The sequence below is a fragment of the Cuculus canorus genome, chromosome 10 (assembly GCF_017976375.1).
Source record: "Cuculus canorus isolate bCucCan1 chromosome 10, bCucCan1.pri, whole genome shotgun sequence".
Classification (NCBI taxonomy): Eukaryota; Metazoa; Chordata; class Aves; order Cuculiformes; family Cuculidae; genus Cuculus; species Cuculus canorus.
In genome coordinates, this window is record NC_071410.1 from 18,642,405 (window position 1) to 18,661,988 (window position 19,584).

Below are 19,584 nucleotides of genomic sequence, written 5' to 3' on the forward strand. Positions count from 1 at the left end.
CGCAGAGCTTTGTCCTCTGCAGCTGTGAGTGATTCTGCATTAGGCACAGCTAGAAAAGCACTGATTGGGCCATGTGCTACAGCCTCAGCTGTGCTGCCCAGGGAAGGCTGGTGTGCATCAGGAGGGTTCCTGTGTCTCAAATCAAGGAATCACAGAATCACAAGGTTGGAAAGGACCCATTGGATCATTGAGTCCAACCATTCCTAACACTCCCTAAACCATGTCCCTAAGCACTTCATCCACCCGTTCCTTAAACACCTCCAGGGAAGGCGACTCGACCACCTCCCTGGGCAGCTGTTCCAGTGCCCAATGACTCTTACTGTGAAGAATTTTTTTCTGATATCCAACCTGAACCTCCCCTGACGGAGCTTCAGGCCATTCCCTCTAGTCCTGTCCCCTGTCACTTGGGAGAAGAGCCCAGCTCCCTCCTCTCCACAACCTCCTTTCAGGTAGTTGTAGAGAGTAATAAGGTCTCCCCTCAGCCTCCTCTTCTCCAGGCTAAACAACCCCAGCTCTCTCAGCCGCTCCTCATACGACTTCTTCTCCAGCCCCCTCACCAGCTTCATTGCTCATGAGGGGTGTTCAGTTGAATGAGGGGTGCTGGAGTTGCTTGTGGATGCAGGGTTGTGCAGAAAGGTGTCACCTTGTATTTATGGAGGTATGGATAGTTTCTGAACATAGGGGCAGTGCCAGGTGCTCGATGTGTGGGAACCACTGCCTTGTGAAGGGCCGAATTCTGTTCTTTACTTTTGCTGTGATGTGCCTTTACACAAAGGGCCAGCGCTGGGCTCTTGTTTGCCTGCTCATGGTGCAGCTGTGAGTGAGGTTTGGAAAGCGGAAACTCTAGAGCAGAGGAGAGCGTGGTGGGTCGCTGCTCTGAGGGGTGTGAGCAGACTGTGCAAATCAGCAATGGGGAATTGGGAACACCTGGAGATGCAACACAGTTGTTGATGTAAACCAGCCTAGAGGAGTATCTGATGATGGTGATACTTGGGACACCTCCAAGAGGAAAGCTAAAGGCTGTTGGGAACATCCAAGGATTTCAGGTGCTATCTTGGAATGTTAATCTGTCCACATAAGTGAGACCTCTTTCCAGGCCACACTGAGCATAGTATATGTGAGCATATCTCTTTGAAGCCTTTGGTGTTGCCCCACTGCATAAGAAGCTTTTTCTGCCATGGTTCTGGAATGAGACCAGAGCTGCGTGATTGCCCTTGGTTGCTGCTGTGTGACTCATCTTGCTGCACATCTAAAGGAATTCCTGTTTCTGATGAGACTTTGAGCTAGAGTTTCTCCTCAGCCCAGACAAATTGTGTACAATTCTTGGATTACGCCACCAGATTGAATACTTGTACAAAAAAAATCTCATGAATTTGTTCCACGTTGGTTCAAAGGTAGCTCCTGTGAAAACACATGTATATATAAGCTGTAGCTATTTATTGTCAGGTTGCAAAAAGCAGAATTTTGTTGTACTTGCATGGGATTTTCCATGTTCTTCTCTCAACTGTGCAAATGAATTGCGGTGTGTCTGGTATATATAGGCAGACGTCAGCTTTTTATCATGACTTCAACTCTGGTCTACTTACTCAATCATGAATTGAAAACACATGACTTTAGTATGTAGGGCTTTTTTTACTCATTAAATGCTAAAACCGTAGTGGCAGTTTCCAGGGACTTTCTGTCCAAGTTTCAGCATTGCCTTCAAAAGGAAGTTGGGCAAGTGCTTTAAAGGAGAGCAAACAGTCCTGCAGCATGCCTTGCAGTGCAGAAATTTATGATACTACATAACACTTCATCTTTAGAATGTTTTCTGGATGTAACTCATCCCCTGAGATCCAAACCCCTTTGGGCAAATAGAAAGTTTACTGAATAGCAAGGTTTGGGAGAAAGAGTGGACCTATTTGTAAACATAGAGCAGTTATACTAAAATAAGGAAGACTCAGTGGAGGGAAGCAAATCGGAAATAATATCTAAAACTACTGGAACAAATGACATTTCATAATTTTCTAAAATGGTGGTTCTTAAAAAATTGGGCCACATTTACTAAAATATAAATAGAAGACATATAAAGATAAAATGAAGGTGTGATAATCCTCAAATGGGAAAGATTTCATATGAAATTAATCCAAATGTTTAGAGTTTACCCAAAATGAAACCGGACTGAGCAGAATATGGGCAGTTTGTTTCACCAAAACCATTTCTTAATAAGAATTTGGTTTTGTGTCTTATTTTGCCACAGCACAGGTAAATGTTTTGTTTTTCTGAGTTCTGAACTATGTTGTTACCCCCACGAAATGATAGATCTCCCTTTACAAGCACAAGGAAGAGGAGCAAGGCAGATGGGTGTCTGAGTGAGGATGGGTAGGCTCATGGATGAATCGGAGCTCGAGAGAGATGGTTTGCAGTGGTGCCCAAGAGCAGCACAGCCTCCTTAGGGCTGAGAATGGGGACTTGTGGAGTCTCCCTTCTCTGGCTGTCCCAGATGTGGCTTCTTCATCATTCAAGTTGGTTTCCCCTCCACAAGTGAAATGGGAACCACAAAGTTAGGCAGCTTCTAGACTGTGAGCGGTAAAGCCAGGAAAAAGTACCCAGCAGTGTGCGAGAGCCATCCTGGAGGCTGCGACAGGCTCCTCAAGGGCACAAAGCCACCTGCTGGTTTTTGCTGCATCTCCTGGTCTGCACAACCCCGTCATGTCAGAGTCCCACAGCAGCTGTGTGTGACTCTCCTCTGGATGGGCCCTTATCAGAAGGGACACTGAGGCAGGGGCATTGGCACTGGCTTTATTCAAGTGAGGAACAGGGTGCAGCCTAATAAGGAATATATTTTTTTTTTCATGATGCACATTAATCTGCCCTGTTTTCATACAAAAAATGCCTGCGACTCTTGCCAAACAGCCTTGCCTCATCTCCTTCTTTAAAAGTACAGTCACAGTTACAGCTGCAATCCCAGCTAAGGAACAGTTTACCCAGAGTAAACAAGGCTCTGCGTTTTGGGTCAGCTCGGAAGGTTTCCTGGTGTCCCAGTGACTCGTCCCCGAAGGGTCATCCCGAAACACACCCCTCTGGTGAAGGGATCTTGGTACAGTCCAAAGAGTTCCAGGTTAAGAAGCTGAGGGGATCTTTGTTGCCAGGAATCACTCTGGAATTTGAAGTGCCTCAGAGCAGGAACAGACCTCAGCCAGGTAAGTGCCAGTGGTAGCCTGTGAACTCAGATTTACTTGATTTGCACCTTTATCACCAGGATGAAAATCTCTCTGTTGCTAGTAATGAGCACTTCAGCCAGCACGGAGAGAAAATACTTGTGTGCTGCAGTAATGTACGTTTCTTTCAGAAAGTCACATCTCAACTGTATGTTAACTGTGAGCGAAGTGCTCATTGTGATTTATTGCACAAGCGTGGCTGCTCTCATTTCTTCTGGGATAACCAGCCCAATGCCAGGCTTCTCTCTACAGGCATCATTAGCAGTTACAGCGAAGAAAGGGGCTACACCGATAGTGTGATTTGATCTCAGTGCTCATATAATTCCATTTTCAATACAGTCTCTGATCTTCCAAAATATTGTCAGTTCTTGCTGCAAATTCTTTAATTGTGAAATTTAAGTGGGTATTTTACTTTGTTGCTCTTTTGAAGGAGAGATTTTAATGTGTCTAAAAATAATAGATAAGTGAATATATAAAATAATGGAGAGGCCTGATAGGAAGCTACCTATTAATTTGCAATCATGGTCTTTTTTTTTTTTTAAACTAACTTTTATGAAAAGGCAGAATGGAGAATTGCAGGAATTCTGAATAAAGTAGTTTCCTGTGGTTTCAACACAAAAACTTGGCTTGAATCAATCAATTGACATGGCCATTAGCGTTTTCTTTAGAGGTTGTTCTAGATTACTTGACTTGGATGTTAATAGGAACAACTGGCAACTACTGTACTAAATTACTTTTTAAAAATTTGAAACTGGAATTGCACCCCTCTCTAGTCAGGTTGCAAATTTGTCTGTTCTGGAGTGGAAGCCTCTGAAGGTCAAGATTTTTCTTAAGTATGCAGACACCTGTGCACTTCAGAAAATCCTTTCTGCCTGCATATCCTTAATGTGCCCCTTTGCCACTTCCTAAGTAGAGAGACACTGAACTAGTTTAGCTAACGGATCAAACTGTACTAAAGTTGGATTCTGTGTAACGCAAACAGCCCAAAACAAGACTTCTTTCACCAGAGAAACAAAGTGGCAGCATAAAATGAGGAGGGGGCAATTGCTGTCCTGAAACAGAAATGACCACCCTGGCTGCTTGGTTTCCAGACCTGCTGAAGAGGTGGCACGTGCTCACATTGCTGGTGCGTGCTTGTTTAGAAAACAATTTTAATCTTGCTTGTCAACTGCAGGCAAATGTGTGTGTGATCTGTGGTACCGTATGTTCATCCTTGTGTGTCACCCTGGCTGCTCTAGGAGTGGGGGACCCTCAGAGTCTGAGTGTATGGAGAATTTTGAATTTCTGAATGCTGGCTGAGGTCTAGCAAGGGGCTTGAGCATCTGCAGTGGTGACAGAGGCAAATACTAGGGCCATAAGGCTAAGATGTAGTCAAGAACCTTGGCTCAAGCTACTGCTTTTACTATTAAGTGCCACATATGCCTATAGCTCATGGACTTTGTCTTCCCTTAACTTTGCGTACATATGTGCATGCTCAGTCCAACAGATCTGCTTGGTGCACTGTGGATTTCCAGTTGTGGCTGCCAAACAAGTTGTGCCTCTGGCTGAGCCCCTGGTCTTGGTGCAGAAGGCCTTCCAGCAACTTGCTTGTTGTGTGGGGACAGGACCAAGAGCCACACAAAACAGTTGCAAAACCTTGCACTTTTCTAGTTTGCCTGGAAGGAGCCAAGCAGCGTGTGCTGCTTTTTGACAGCAGTGAGCTCTGCCTGAGAGCATTTGCCAAGAAGTAATTGTGTTCAATGTGAGCAGTCAGGTTGCTGGGCTTCCCTCGAGGACTCACCTTGGCACCCAGACGCAGCCCTTCGTGCTTCAGGTGTGCATGGCAGGGAGAAGGTGAGCTGGGAGCGTAGCTGAGCTCAGCCCCTGGCAGCCTGGTCCTTTCAGCATTTAGTTGAACTGAGGGAAAGGAGCCCCGAGTTGTTGTCTATGCGCACAATGATCTTTGTGCATTTTAGCCATTGAAAGTTTTACCTGGAAACAGATCAGTTGGAGGCAAATTCCGCTCTGCTGTCAGCTCCCTTCCCTTTTAAACCTTTGCCCAAGGGGAGAGAGAAAATTGTTAAAAGAGATTCACAGGCAACTACACCAGAATAAACTCCCATGCAAAGGCAAGGAGGGGAGAGAGGGAGTAAAGCTGGAGTTTACCCACTCTGAGTGTGTTCTGCCAGAACTCTTAAGTGGTTTTAATCATGAAATCAGTGTTGTAATGCTAAGTATTCCATGCACACATGTGTTGATTTTGCTCATTTTTTCCAGCTGAAAACACCCCTGACCATTAGTCCTACAAATTCAGCCTCCTCCTGCCTGTGCCACATGGACTCCATCCCCCTTGGAAATAATCACCAGTAAGTGCAGCTTTTCTCAGGAGCCGTTTGCTCCACCTGCCCAGTCCCAGCCCTGCCAGCCCGTGCCCCTTGATGCCGTGTTTTGTACTGTGGGACGGGGGCTCAGCACGCAGTTAGCCGGCACCTCGTGTCCCAAAGGGCTGCAGAGCATTTGCAGAGCATGAACTTTTGACTCCAGCACTCCCTTCGTGCAGGGTAAGAATGAGCTTTCATTATCTCACCAGGAATTGACTAGAAGAAAGATGGGAGAGAGAACAAACTGTGAAAATCAATGCCAGGGTTCCTGGTGGAGTTCCTGCGCATCTCCCAGGCTTATAGGAAGAGCAGGTTTGGTCCTGTACCAACACCCACCTTGCTGAGCTGTCTTACTTGGACACGGGCTTTGCGGTACAAACTGCATTCTGGCTCCTAGCTAAAGACCTGTAGAAAGTCTCTCTGTTCTAGTGAGATCTAAAAGAAAAGCCTGCTTCAGCACTATGATGTTGCAGTGTAAGTGCAGTGCGTAGTTTGTTTGCTTTGCTTTGTGGCAAGATGATTCTGCCTGTCCTTGATGCCATCTGTGAAAGCAAACGGGTTGTGCAGTTCTGTTCCTGGTGTCCGGTTAGTCTCTCTGGCATTTCTGCTCAGAAGTGATAGGATTTGGGCAGATATTCTCAGGCAAAAATATGTGAATTATCCTCTCTCAGTTTTAATGCTAAGTAAGGCAAAACTGCTCAGTAGAACAATGTTGGCACTTTTCTGTTTCTATGAGAAGGCAGATGCTTGTGTCTCCTTCCCTCAGCCAATTTTTGAGCCGAGCTAGACAGAGAAATGCTTATATGCCTCACAAAGTACTGAGTTAGAGGCTTGAAAAATTAAAAGACTAGATGAAAGATGAGTTAATGGGTTACCATGATTATGGTATCCCTAGAGCCCAGAGAATGCAATAAATCTTGCTATTTCATCCAAGCAGGGATACTATCACCATCTGAAACACTCGAGAAGCCTTGGGACCGCAGTCATTGATACCGGACCTGGGTGCTATTAAATCATCCCGTGCAGCAAATTTGAATGTGCCTTTACTAATGCAATTGTATATCCACGTGATACCAATTTAATACTCACTTTATACTTCCATATTGGCTTATGTAGAAAAAGACAATACCCAATCCAGCATAAAGACTCTCAGTGCTGTTAGTTTGTTGAACTATTTAAGGGATTGGAATGAGTAAATCTTTCCAGTAGCAATGTTCTGTACTATGGGCAGTGATGTTTCTGACACATCAGTGGCAGTGGAACAGCCAAGATCATGAAACCACAGCATATGTGAAGTAGAAGCTTTTCAACTGCTTTAAATTCTCATGCGCTGTTAATACAAATTTGCAAAGTCACTGCTTTGTAAGGATTTCTGCTTATTCTCCACAGGGAGAGAAGGCAATAACCTTGTCCAGCTGGAGCCTGGAGGTGTGTTTAATTAGTTTTACAGAAAACCAAATTTAAAGCTTTTTGCTGCAGGGCTACTTGTTTAGAAGCACTCAGTGGTTTGATTGTGCTGAAACAAGCTATGAGTGTGGAGGAAGAGATGTTTGGGAAAACACTAAACTATGTTTGCAAGCAGTTAAATACTTGAGTCTCTGTTTTGTTCTCACAGTCCAAACAGTGCCTTCAAGGTCTGGTGATAAGTCGGTATTGAAAGAATAAAGTTTAGAGCTTGGAGTTTTTTTTCCATGTTTTCAAGACAGGCACAAAACTTATGGGAAAGAGACCCAAGAACCACGTGGTGGTGTTATTATTGGTAAGGCTACTGTTTGCATGAAATAAAAGCAAACTTGGTACCTGCAGATTGATGATAATCTTGTAACCAGCATGCTACCCCAGAGCACAGCATATACTGTGTGTATCCTTTCTCACGTCACTCCATGGTTTCCCTAGATGGGGCTGGGAATGCTGTCCTGAGTTTGGAGCATGCCTATGTTTCAGTAGTTTCGTCTTGGGATCCACTTGCTGGAAGAAACAGCTTCATGTTCAAAGCTGTAGTTGACTGTGGCTTAAATACTGGCTAGAAACGCACTTTGCCCTCTTAGTCCTGATGCTGTGCATGGAAATTCCTTTGAGTCCTGCAATTGGAACAGGAGGGTGGGGTGCATGGTCAAGTTGGTGTTACAACACGCCAAGCCTCTTCCTTGAAGAGAATTTTCATCTAGACCAGAGGGTTCACTGCAGCTGCTTGGCAGCATTTGCCTTTGGGACTGAAAATGCTGGTTTTGTTACGGCAAGCTCAGCTCTGTGCCTTCCCTGCACCCCTCCTGCAGGGATGTGAGTGGGAGGGATGCTTTTGCGTGTGAGCTAGCTTGTTGCTGAGGGATGCAGCTGGCCTAACAGCTGCAAGAACTTCTCTCTCTGACTTTTTATCCTGTATGTCACTTAGTTACATGGAGTAACAAAAGTGGGTTGAGAAGAGATGATTAGTACTGTTAGTTTTTATGTGCTTGTTGCATGAATTTAATGGTAGCAAAGGTGTAATTTTCACTCCCATGCCTGTCTGGACGGTTAGTCGGTCTTGTTTGTTATGGATCCTCTGTGTAGCAGCTGAGAAAAAGTTTAGGTCAAGAAGACGTGAGTGTAAAGAAATACTGTTGGGCAGTGAAAATAATACTCTGAAGCTCTTGTGAAGAACTGGATTTCAAATGAATGTCCTTTTAATTTAAGGCTGCTAATAATGCCAGGAGCTGGTATTTGCCACTGTGTTGAATGGGAATTAGCAATACTCTTGCTGGCTCTGACAAGGGGAAGAATCTCTGAATAGTAACTGTAAGTGAAAATGAAATGCTGAGGAGGGGACTCTGCAAGTAGAGCCTGTTTGAAAGGGGACCTGCACTGGCTTTTCTTCCTTGTTCTGCCAATATCCTTTTCCCAATCAAAATAGGAATCTCGCTAGAGAAGAAGAGGGTCTGAGGGACTTCAAAGCTCAGTGGTTGAAAGCTCAGAGGTGCGGGACTGCCTGTGCTCCTGCTGACATCAAGGGGGATTGCCATGATATTGTAGAAACTTTGGGGTCGGCTGTGGAGCTGTTGTGCTACCCAGAGAGGTGAAGAGCTGGGAAGCTCAGCTCAGAGGCTGGAAAAGATAAAAAGCAGAACTGTAACTGTATAAAGTGAGGGAAATAAAAAAAAAAAATATGAATAGCTGACCTATAGAGCTGTTCAGAGGGGTTCTCCCTTCCTCTCTGTTCTCTCCCTCCCCTGGAGTAGTCCTTTTCTCTCTTCAGAGCAGTAGAGGCTCTCTGAACTGTGGTACGGTGTTTTTAGGACCATTCCTCTTAGCCCTCGTTACGGTGTGTGCGTCTCGCTCTCTATCACATGACAGCACACAGAGAGCCCTGGATCGAGCAGATGCCAAGCCCTGCTTGGTGTTTCTTTCCCCAGCGCAGCCACACGTTATGAGTATCAGCTGAAGCAGAGGTAAGCCTGCTGGGTGCGGAGCAGGGGCGCTGTGCCACCGTGTACCGTGAACTTGAGAAAGCAGAGGGAGTGCGGCTGTTGGTTGAGGAGCTTCCACGCTCAACTGAGCTTCAAAAATGGGGAGCTTTTTCAAAAATAAACTCCTGGTGTCTTTCTCAGCCAGGTCAGTTCATGTCCTGCTAGGTGAACAGCCCAGGAGAGGTGGGGGTTAGCTGTGATCTGCATCCTCAGTGCTCAGACCACTAGGCGATTGTCTAGGAACTGCGTTTATAGTCTTTACTGTGGACTTTGCAACAAGAAAGTGATTCTTCTGTTGTATTTCAAAAGGGTGGTTTTGGGTTCCTGTGCAAGTGGGTTCCTATTGCTTCACCAGGTGGTGATGGGACTAGATGATCTTTAAGGTTCCTTCCAACCCAAACTAGTCTATGACATCGGCTCCAGAGCTCGGTGTTTCCTAAGCCTATGGAAAGCATCTAGCAGCCATGCTGGGCAACCCTGGGGACCTGAAACCCTTTTGAAGACACTCTGGGTGGTGCAGGGAGCCTGGTTGTGAAAACCTCCTCCCTGTTAGCCTTGCCCTTGGTGAGCAGTGCCCCGTGGAGCCCAGGGTGAGGCAGGCAGCAGCTTGAGTTCACGTGCTGTGCTTTATGACCGTGTTTTGTGCATTGCTGTGAGACTGGCTGCTGTGTAATGGGGTGTTAATCCAGGAAGGACTCGCGTTCCAGTCTGGCAGATAGAAGGGGTGAAAGGGTGGGGGAATGAGGTCATTAAAGACCCATCTCTATGAATTAAGCAGTGACAGCTGAAAACCTCACCACCCAAGGGCTATTTTAAAAACAAGCCTATCTTGCAAATAGGCTCAGTTTAGAATGTAAGTTAGCTTGTGGGGAATTGTTAATAAGCAAGAATGCCAGTTATCATGAAATAATCTATATCTCGCCCAAATTAAGCAAACTATTTAAGTAATTTTTTTGTCCCTGAGCTGTCTTTGTATAATTGACAAGTTGTTCTGCACTTCAATTTGAAGAACTGTTTTTTGGGGGAAGCAAGTCTATTTGCCTTGTCTTGGGGAGGCTATTTGCCGAGTGAAATGCTTTGTGACCTTTTTACTGAAGAGGATAATTAGCAGGAAAATAGCACTTAAGAAAAAGGAAATAGCTAAAAATGGTGTAGTGTCAGTAGGCCATTTTGCTTTTGAACAGTTTAAGTGTAGTTTTATTGAAGGTGGATAACATAGTCGCTACAGGACTCTGTGGCCCAGCTCTGGGAGAGCCTTGGCCTGGCTGAAGGCATAGGTGTTTTTCAATTGATTCCAGTAGCAGCAGCAGGATTTGACTCGAAGTGTTTATGGTCCTGATGCATGCAAAATTTATTGCTGGATTTTTGCCCTGAGAAGGGATTGGGAATGAGCTGGCTGGTCAAAATATCAAGGTAAAAATAGTTCTTTGTCCTACAACTTTGCTGTGGAAGATTCTGCTTACAGGCAGTATTTACACTTACACCGAGTGTGGTTAGGAGGCTTTGGAATTGGTGCAAGAATGGTAACAAGGTAGAAGAGCACTCTTGAATACTCATTCTCATGAGTGAAAGCATTAGAGCAGCATTTCTCATCCTTGAAGAACCATCTAATTTATTTTGGGGCAGAGGAGAGAAAGGCAGAGAGAGGGAAGTTGTTAATACCATCCCTAGACTATTTTGGCCATGGTTAGCTTTCACTCGCAAGAACAAAGACCATGATAAAGTTCACATTTCCAAGTGTTCCTCATCACTCTTATGCATTTCTCCCATTGTGATCACTTGTGTGCCTGGAAAAACTTGTACCTAGCTTGGTTTAGTTTCCTGCAAATTTGTGGAATCTCATAGAATTTGTGCTGCAAGGAGCTCAAGCTGAGATCACTGCAACAGGGCACAGGAAGTGGGCTGCTAGGACAATGTGATGCCATGCTTCACTGCATACATTTTTAATCCTTACGCTTTGATATCAGGACAATCTGCATTTGTCTTTATTGCTGTAGATAATCCAAGGAAGGGGAGATACATCTCTAACCTGTGTCAGGAAGGAAGAGGAGAGGAACTGACGCGCAGGAGCATTCCAAACAGTAAGTTCAGATACCGTCTCTGCTCTCCTTCTTAACTACAGGCGGCATCCCTCACATCTCCTAGATTTCAAACTAACCTGAATGATTCCTGTAGTTGATTTCTGATTTGTAGAATGTGCTTAAGCGATTTATTGGAGCCCTATGGCTATGACCATAAACTTGTCAAGTTAGATAGTTGCAGTTTTGAGAACTAAAGCCTGAGAGCTGGAGAGGGGGGAGTTGTTGCAGTTATGGGTTTAATTTTTTTTCTTTAATTCTCATCAGTTATTTGCAAATATTTGCTGCTTCTGGGACTTCAGTTCCCTGAAATATAACATAAAATTCAAAGACAATAATACCAGCCAAAGTATTGTCACTTAAGATGGAGAACTATGGAAATCTGGTTGTTTTTTTTTCCAGGTGTAAGGCCTGGATAATTAGAGCTCTAGTGGCCAGGAGAATGTAGAACAGAAAGATGGTCCAGTCTTTCATGTGTGGTACAAACTGAGAGCTAAGCCCCACTCTGTTACCTTTCCAATCAATTAGACAAAGCAAGACACTGGGTTTGTGCCTGGTCTGGACTCTTAATATCTTTCCTGATAAAAGTTTTGTTCAGCTAAAAAATACCATCATAATATATAAGATGCTTCGGGGGTTTATGGTTCTCTACTCTACATAATCTAATCTGTAATCTGCTTTCTTTTAAAACAGAAAGCAATAATTAATCTATTTTAGAACACGTTGTATGCTCTGTTGTCAAAGACCAATAGGTAGTATCACCTAGGGACTTTAAAGAGCCTTCATAATTTGCACAACTTAATCTTGTCTAGACAGAAAGATATGTCTTCATCAGTGCGACTCTTCAGAGATCAGAATTACCACGAGCTGAAAGGGCAGTGTATCCAGCAGAGACGGCTCTTTGAAGATCCTGAGTTTCCAGCGTCAGATGAGTCTGTTTTCTATCAGTCAGCACCACCAAGGAAAGTTGAATGGAAGCGCCCAAAGGTAAGTGATGCTCTCCTTGAGAGGAAGTGCTTCTTACATTGTTCCATTCCTACAGTCTTCTCTGTGCTAAAACAATTGTGTGAGTATATTCTCCCTCCCTTTTTCCATTCATTTCCCATCCCTGTGCAATTCAAACAGCAGCCCCTGTGTTGCACTGCTGTCTGAGATGAAAGTCATGCCTTACAGTAAAAAGATAGAAAGGAAGTGTTCTGTGCAGCATAATCACACTTTTTTTTTCTGTTGATGGCTCTCGAATAACAAGCAGGAGTGTGAGATTACTCCAGCCATGGTGATGTTTAAATCAGCCCTCTATTTAATGAAGAATACAAATAATTAAGTAAGAATGTGAGCAATAGATCATTCAATACATGAGAACATTCTGCAAATAAATTCTTCATTTCCTGGGTCAGTCTGTGGATATGTACCTGTCATGCTTGCTGTGTTGACAGAAGCAATTCAGCAAGGTGTTGAGTTTCTTAATTGAAGTTTCTCTTCAATACCTGTCACTTCTGCGGGCCTGGTGTGTATGCACAGTAAAAGCAATATAAAATCTCAGCCTTAGCTGTCCTATCTAGCCCCTCGCGCCGTGTTATTTCTCTAAGTTCGATATAACCCTTGCAAAATCAGTATAGAAAATTATATCTTAACTGAATAGATATCGTCTTTGTGCCTGCAATACTGAAAGCAACTCAAATAATGGTGCAGGATTATTGTTCATTATTATAATTACACGCGTGTTTTCAGAGCAACTTGTGCCTTATTGAAATGTATGGGAGAAAGGAAATTCACAGTGGCAAGAGGAAGTTTCTCCAGTCTCTGATAGTGATCTAGTTAATTTATATGTACAAACAAATGATTTACTTTTCTTGGAAGAGAGATTAGGGAAGAGTAGAACCCCTGTCTGCAGCAAACATCAAGGCACCATTGTTGGAGTGGTCTTTTTACACTAAAAAAATGCTTGGATATTGCTGGCTGCAACCAATGGAATTAATTGAGAGCCTTTATTATCAGCACATACCCACTCTCTGGTCAAAGCAAATGGATTCATAACGGTTCCATGGGGAACTAACTTGTGTTTCCAAAATCAGTTGGTTTGCTCTCTACATAGTGCCAAAAAATAAGAGGAAGCTGTGTGTGTAGTTGGCTGCCAGGTTACTGTTTATTTTAACTCTACTGGAACCACAAAGCCCAGCTACAAATGGACTTAAGAGCTTTGGATGACTTCTGCAATGTAAGGCAGGACACTCACAAGCAACTCTCAGGGAATACTCAACTACACAGATGTGTAGCTGATGCAGAGGAGAAAAGGCGAGTTCTCAAGACATGTCTAAGCAAAACTCTGTTCTGTAGTGGACTTGATACCCTCTTCCTTGGTTGCATTTCAGAGAGGTTCTAGTGAAATCTTAGCAGCATGTTTTACCCAGTGGGAATGGAGATTTTTCCTTTATTAATTTCCTTTATTTTCTCTGGTCTCTGCATGGCTGTGCTGAAGTTACTTTGTATTTTGTCTTTGATTTCTATACACCAGTGATTTCACGCTCAAAATGAGCAACTATCATCTGTAGACAACCAATAATGCTTATGTCTATTTACCACTTTTGCTAGCATCTTAACAGGGAAACGTGTCATTTGCTTCTAATTTTTACTAATGCACTAGATATTTCTAATTATGTTACTTATATTAGGGGTCTGTTAATTGGTTTGCTCTGGTGTTTTCTGCTTCACATATCTTGTATGCGTAAAGTAGTTCACAGTCATAAGCAAATAATTCAAAGAGCACAAAATCATTCCCAACTTTGACAATGCAGCTTTCCGTCAGAGAGCATAATCTGTTCTCATACTCTGACAAGTGTAATGAAGAGGGCAGTGGAAGTCTCTAGCCTGATGCACACAGTGTTTTTACCCTTAGGCATGATGAATTTGTCCTTTACTTCACCCATGTCCATTTTTGGGATTAGGGTTAACCTTCCGGAAGCACAAACTTGGGTGTCTCTTCGTAGAAAACATGATGTTAGTGACAATGTGATCTACCTTGTATGCAGCTGATACTGCTGCCTGTCCTCTGTGACAAGGGATAAAAGATGAGACTGAGTAAGGCTGTGCTCTATTTGCCAGTATGGTATTATGTGCGTTTTTTCTTTTTTTCCTGTTGGTGTTCGTTTCTCACAGCAGCTTAAATACTGAAATTTTAGTGATCAGAGAAAGGATTGCTTTCCTGCTTCTCATTTTAGTTTTCCAAGTAAGACATGAGATTGGGGAACAGGGAGAATGAATTAGGAAAAATAAAATCTATGCATTCCAAAGTACTTGGGATTATTTTTATTTCTGTAGTGCTTTCCTGTTTGTTGGAGTCTTTCATCCCCTCTTAGAAGGGGAAATACTGTGCAAGCAGTCATGGTGAGGACAAGGAAAGCCTTTGTGCTTCCCAAGAGATGTGACAAGACAAGAATGCCATTTTAGGCCATTCTCTTATGTCTATTCACTCAAGGTGGTGGTCAGTGGTACAGTCTAGTTGAAGGCCAGTAACCAGCATTGAATACCAGAGGCCAATACTGAGTCTAATTGTGTTCAACATCTTCATTAGTGATCTGGATGATGATGATGTAGGGCATTGGATGAAATGACCTCCAAAGGTCTCTTTCAACCTCAGTCATTCTGTGGCTGTGTACTATTCTAAAGCTCTCCTTCCTTGCTCCAAGATGAAGCAGCTTTTGAGGCACATGCGTGGGTACTCCTACAGATTTGTGTGGAATAGCTAGAGTATCCTGGTCTCGCCCTTCTTTGGCAGGAGAGGGAGTTGATGCCTAGGAGGTGGTAGGAGCTGCATTTGTTTTCATGGTGAGCCTGTTAGAATGTCTTGAGGGAAAGGCCCTAGTCTCTGCAGCAGAGCAGGGGTGAGGATCTACTTCCCAATGTTTGTCGGTTGTCTCCTCTCTGCCATGTGGAACTACATTGTACTCCTAGGGGGGTTTTTTGGATTTTGTTTTTTGTTTTTTTTTTTTCAAGGGAAATGGCCTTGCAAAATGTGCATAAAGAGAAGACCAGAACTGTCACCTACTGCGACAAATTGAGCAGGCTGCATAGTTGTCTTGCATCACCAACTTGCCCCAAACCTGCAGCTATGTCTCCCCCAGGCACCTCGTGAATTTTGTACAGCATCTTGAATGGGAAGGGACTAAATGGTGATGCTCTTTCCTGTCCCCCTGCCATCTGCACAGCCTGTCCAGTTGCTGGTACTTGTAGAAGCACGCACCTTTTTGCTTTAGAAAGCCTGTGCAGCTGCCTGAGCAGCTGGGCAGTGCTGCCCGGTGCACACAGAGCTGGGAGGTGCTGATGCTGGTGTCCGAGCACTTACATCTGGGATTTGTGGATTTAAAGTCTTTCTGGGAGAGGTGAAAGTCAGTATTTTAGTTTTGGATCACAAATCATGCTCATGCTTTGCCCACTTACCGTAAATGTTTGGTGGGGGCCACCTAGAGCAAGTGCTTAAGAAGAGCGCCTGTAAAGTCAAAAGAGTTTATTCTGCCCTAGTGGCAAAAGGAGTGTGAGAGAGAGAAAGAGGAGGAGGGGTGAAGGGTCTCTTCCGCCTCGCTTTTGTCCTAGGATCTGCACCTGCAATGTTAAGTATGTTCTGTTTGCTCATTCCAGTCAGACACACAGTAATAGGTTATTAACAATATGACATTAATTACTTGTTTTGTACTTTAAAGTCTTTATGGGAAAGAGCACAAAGACAGGGTAGTGTTACTTCTGTGGCACCTCAGTATTAAGAAACTAGGGAACACAAAAGGCACTGTGTAATTACCATGCAGTCTCTTTAGGATGGCATGAGTTTCCAAGGAGAAATCTTTTTTTATTGAAAGATCATCCAACAAATAAGGGCAATACACACTTCTTATGTGCAGCACCAGGTCCTAGTTTCTTTAGGTGCAGAAGTGGCGTGGTATGTGGTTGGCAGGCCAGGCTAGTGGGTTCTGCTTGTGCATGAGATCTTAGGTGTGTATTTGCTGATAATGCTGTCTTTCAGTGCTGTGAGTAAATGAATTTAAAAGCTCTGACCCCACCTAGGATATCTGAGAGAGCTGGTTGAAACATGAAATTGACAGGCTGTAGCACTCTGAATTTCTGTATTTTATTCTAAGTAGGAGAAAGAAAGACTGAATGTGCCAGAAGAAATGAGCTTGGACATTATTTTGCTTTGTTTCTATGTCACCGTCCTTTGTTACGTTCTCCATGCCAGTCAGGGGTTATGAAAAGTAGAAATACTATAAAAATGCTGAATTGCTTTTCACTTCTGGGGGAAGAAAAAGCTGGAAACATTGAACTTGATTTCACATGAAAAATCATCTTTGCCAGAGTGACATTTTCTGACAGAATTGTTGATGGATGACATTAGTGTCAGACAGCTGGCTGCGATCTCCCTGGCGTGTTTTGTCTCCTGCCCCTCATGGCCTCCTGTAGAGGAGGGGACAGCCTGTGCCACTTAGCCCTTTGGATGCTCAGCCCAAGGCAATTTATGGGTGCTTCGGGCAGGACTGCCCTTGCCCAGGGCATAAAGGCTGCTCATAAAGGCTGTCTGATGTGGGACAGTCGTGACCAGCCCCCATTACAGGCAGTGGAGAGGAGCTGCTGTATTTAGGGTGTGATTGAACACACCCCTGAGATGTTGGCTTCAGGCTGAGATGAATCATGTCCCACAAGTGCCAGGTCTCTGCCAACTAGAAGTTCTGAGGGTGAATTCAGCTGTTAAAGCCAACAATGTGAATCCTTTGCTGGTGTTTGAGGACGCTGGGCTCTGCTCTCCTGTAAAATAACAACTGAGCTGAGCATGGCCATTTCATGCCATGAAAGGTGCAGCATCTTCCAGAGCCCTTCAGTGTGCAAGAAGCCTCTTTGCTGTAACATCTGTTTGTGAGGGTATAGCTTGTTACCTTCTGTGCCCATGACACTACAAAGGGATGTGCTCCCGCTGTGCTGTTCCAGGCTGTCACTGAGGGAATCACAGAATGGTTTGCGTTGGAAGGGACCTTAAAGATCATCCAGTTCTGACCACTCCACCCCCATTATGGGCAGGGACACCTCCCACTGCATCAGGTTGCTCAAAGCTTCATCCAGCCTGGCCTTGAATGCCTCCAGGGATGGGGCATCCACGACTTCTCTGGGCATCCTGTACTGGTATCTCCCCACTGTACCTTCATATTGCAGCACCTGTGCTTGACCCCCTTGCGTAATCTGAGAACTGAGGTATGTTTTTCCCTCTCCTGTTTGTTCCACATGATTGCAGAGGGACAATGTCTCTGCCTTTTATGGAGAAGCCATGCAGGGGCTGATCAGAATGGTCCGCAGACAGAAGGGCTCAGTTTGTGAGCAAGGATGTATGAATCAATGGCTGATTTTGCACAGCAGTTTTCAAGAAGCGCCTTAGAACTGAATGCAGAGCTGAGGGACTCCCCTTTTTGGAACTAGCCCCCCATCATTTAGATCAAAAGCAAGAATGTAAGACACAAAGCACCTGAAACTTTCTGTGCTTGTTAGGAAAAAAATCTTCCCCGTTGGTGGATGCTTTTTCTACCCATTGGTATTAGTGTCAAAATCCATTCTGCCCTTTTCCTGTGATTTCCCTGGAGTTTCCATTCCGTCTGCCAGACTGAATTGCAGCTAGGGGCAGTTGTCCCTTGCCAAGAGGTAGGAGAAGCCTCTTGCCCACTTGCTGTCTCTGCTGGCCCTGGGATATCCTTGACTGCCTGTCCTGGCCAACCCCCCCTGGGGGCAAACACTGTCTCTGTGGGGTGGTCCTGGCCAGCATCAGCTCTTAGCAGCAGACATCTCTAGTGAAGGTACCTGAGAACAACAGTAGCTTTGCTGAAAGGATAATTTGTCTTATTTTTAATTAAACATCGTCTTTGTCTCTAGTTTTTCACTGGGCACTGACCTTGCAAAGACGTATTAAACTTGAGGACATCTTTGTCAGTGTTAAACAAACAGCAGTGGTTCCTCCAACCAGGGCAGGCCTCTGTGTGGGGGAAGAGTGGAAAAGCTTGCTTCGGAGATTAGCTACATTCTTTGGTTATTCATAAAGGGAAATAATAGTCTGATCCTACAGAATGAGAGTCTTATGTATTTTCCTGATTTCCCTGTTTGACCCTCTGTTTTATAAGCTCTGTTTTTGCTTTGTCTGCATCTTCCCTTTATGAAAGGGCTATGATTGTACCCTTATGTTTTGGAAAGACAGAGATGGTTCTTTTTCAGTAAGACAGTACAAAAGACACTGTGTGACAATACTGCTGAATTGCTTCCCAAGAAACCTGTCTTGTGTCCCAGGCCGTGGGAGGGACTGCTGCTGTGTTTGATTAAATCCCCAGTAACTCCCTGGTGCCAAAGGTCAAGTATTGAACTGAAAGAGGAGAACTGCATGCTCATGGCTCTTTGCCTCCTCCATTTTCCTTGAAACACTGCATAGCACAGACCAAGTACCCTACTCTTCTCACCAGTTTTCCAACAGTTTCAGGGTTATCACCATGCAAGTAAGAAGAATCACTAAGTAAAGCACCATGTTCTGGGAATGGTTCAGGATTGGGAATAAACGGAACAAGTATCTCCCCAGTGGGAGTGTAGGGAGAGCAGGTTAGAGACCTACCCAGGGCAGTGTGAGGGACTGAGGTGCTGGTGAACTCAGGAGCTCCAGCTTCTGTGCCTGCACATGTTTCTTGAAGGTGGCACCAGCTTTTGTTTGCTTCTAACTAGTGGAAAATGATCAGTTGTCCAAAGAGCTAAAGCGTCTTCATGTTTGCAAGTGCTGATTTGAACCTTGGAAACCTCCCTCCACCTCTATACTTGTCTTGGAAGATTTGGCCCTCCGTTGGAAGGCAGTTAAGGCTTGGGGCATGACTGTGTCTGGGTTAGATTTACATATTTTGCATTAATGTTCTTTATTCCACATAAGTTCTCAATTACAGGATTTGTGGTCACAGTAAGCAGTCCTCCAAAATATTTACCAGTATCCCAGTCCTCATGAATTTTGTGGAATGAGTGTCATGAAAGATTAGGTTCTCGGGTGTAAGCATACCTGAGTTAGATGCCCAGTTAGATTGTGAGCAAGACCAGAGACATCTGCTTATATTTGGGACTGTGTCAGAGTCCAGTAATCCATGCAGGAGAGGCCCTGGAGAGGGAAGTGTCCTGGCAGTGCATCTGGATTTGAGCAGTAGCCTGACAGCGCACTGCAAGAGCAGTCTCAGGGCATGGAATGGAATGACAGCTCATTGCACGCTGGGATATCTGCCAGGATGGGGTCTGGGGATAATCCAGAGCTGGAGAAGAGTGGAGATTAAAGGTGAATATCATAAACTAGAATGACAAAGTACAGTGTAGTTACACAGCTGCCTTCTGCATGACAAACTGATTTGACTGTAACAGCCCTGTGAATAGTCACACTTCTCTGGTTTGCCAAATTCCCTTCCCATGCCCCAAGCTCCCTTCAGAGAGCAGCTTTTAATTTAATAATCACTTTTCCACA

General features: G+C 44.4%; 1 protein-coding gene across 3 annotated transcripts in view; it reads left to right on the top strand.

Moving 5' to 3' along the window:
* The first annotated feature begins 2,925 nt into the window (after positions 1-2,925).
* Positions 2,926-19,584, top strand: part of CAPN6 (calpain 6) — a 66,705-nt gene continuing 50,046 nt past the window's right edge. Inside the window, exons 1-4 of one of the 3 annotated variants that reach the window (XM_054075878.1) lie at positions 2,926-3,182; positions 5,457-5,545; positions 11,001-11,084; positions 11,894-12,068. In XM_054075878.1, coding sequence (XP_053931853.1) covers positions 11,904-12,068 — 165 coding nt within the window. In that variant the 5' untranslated portion in view covers positions 2,926-3,182; positions 5,457-5,545; positions 11,001-11,084; positions 11,894-11,903. Of the gene's footprint in view, positions 3,183-5,456; positions 5,546-5,721; positions 5,741-11,000; positions 11,085-11,893; positions 12,069-19,584 lie in introns of those variants that run through there. The other 2 variants (XM_054075877.1, XM_054075879.1) reach the window with 2 other exon arrangements.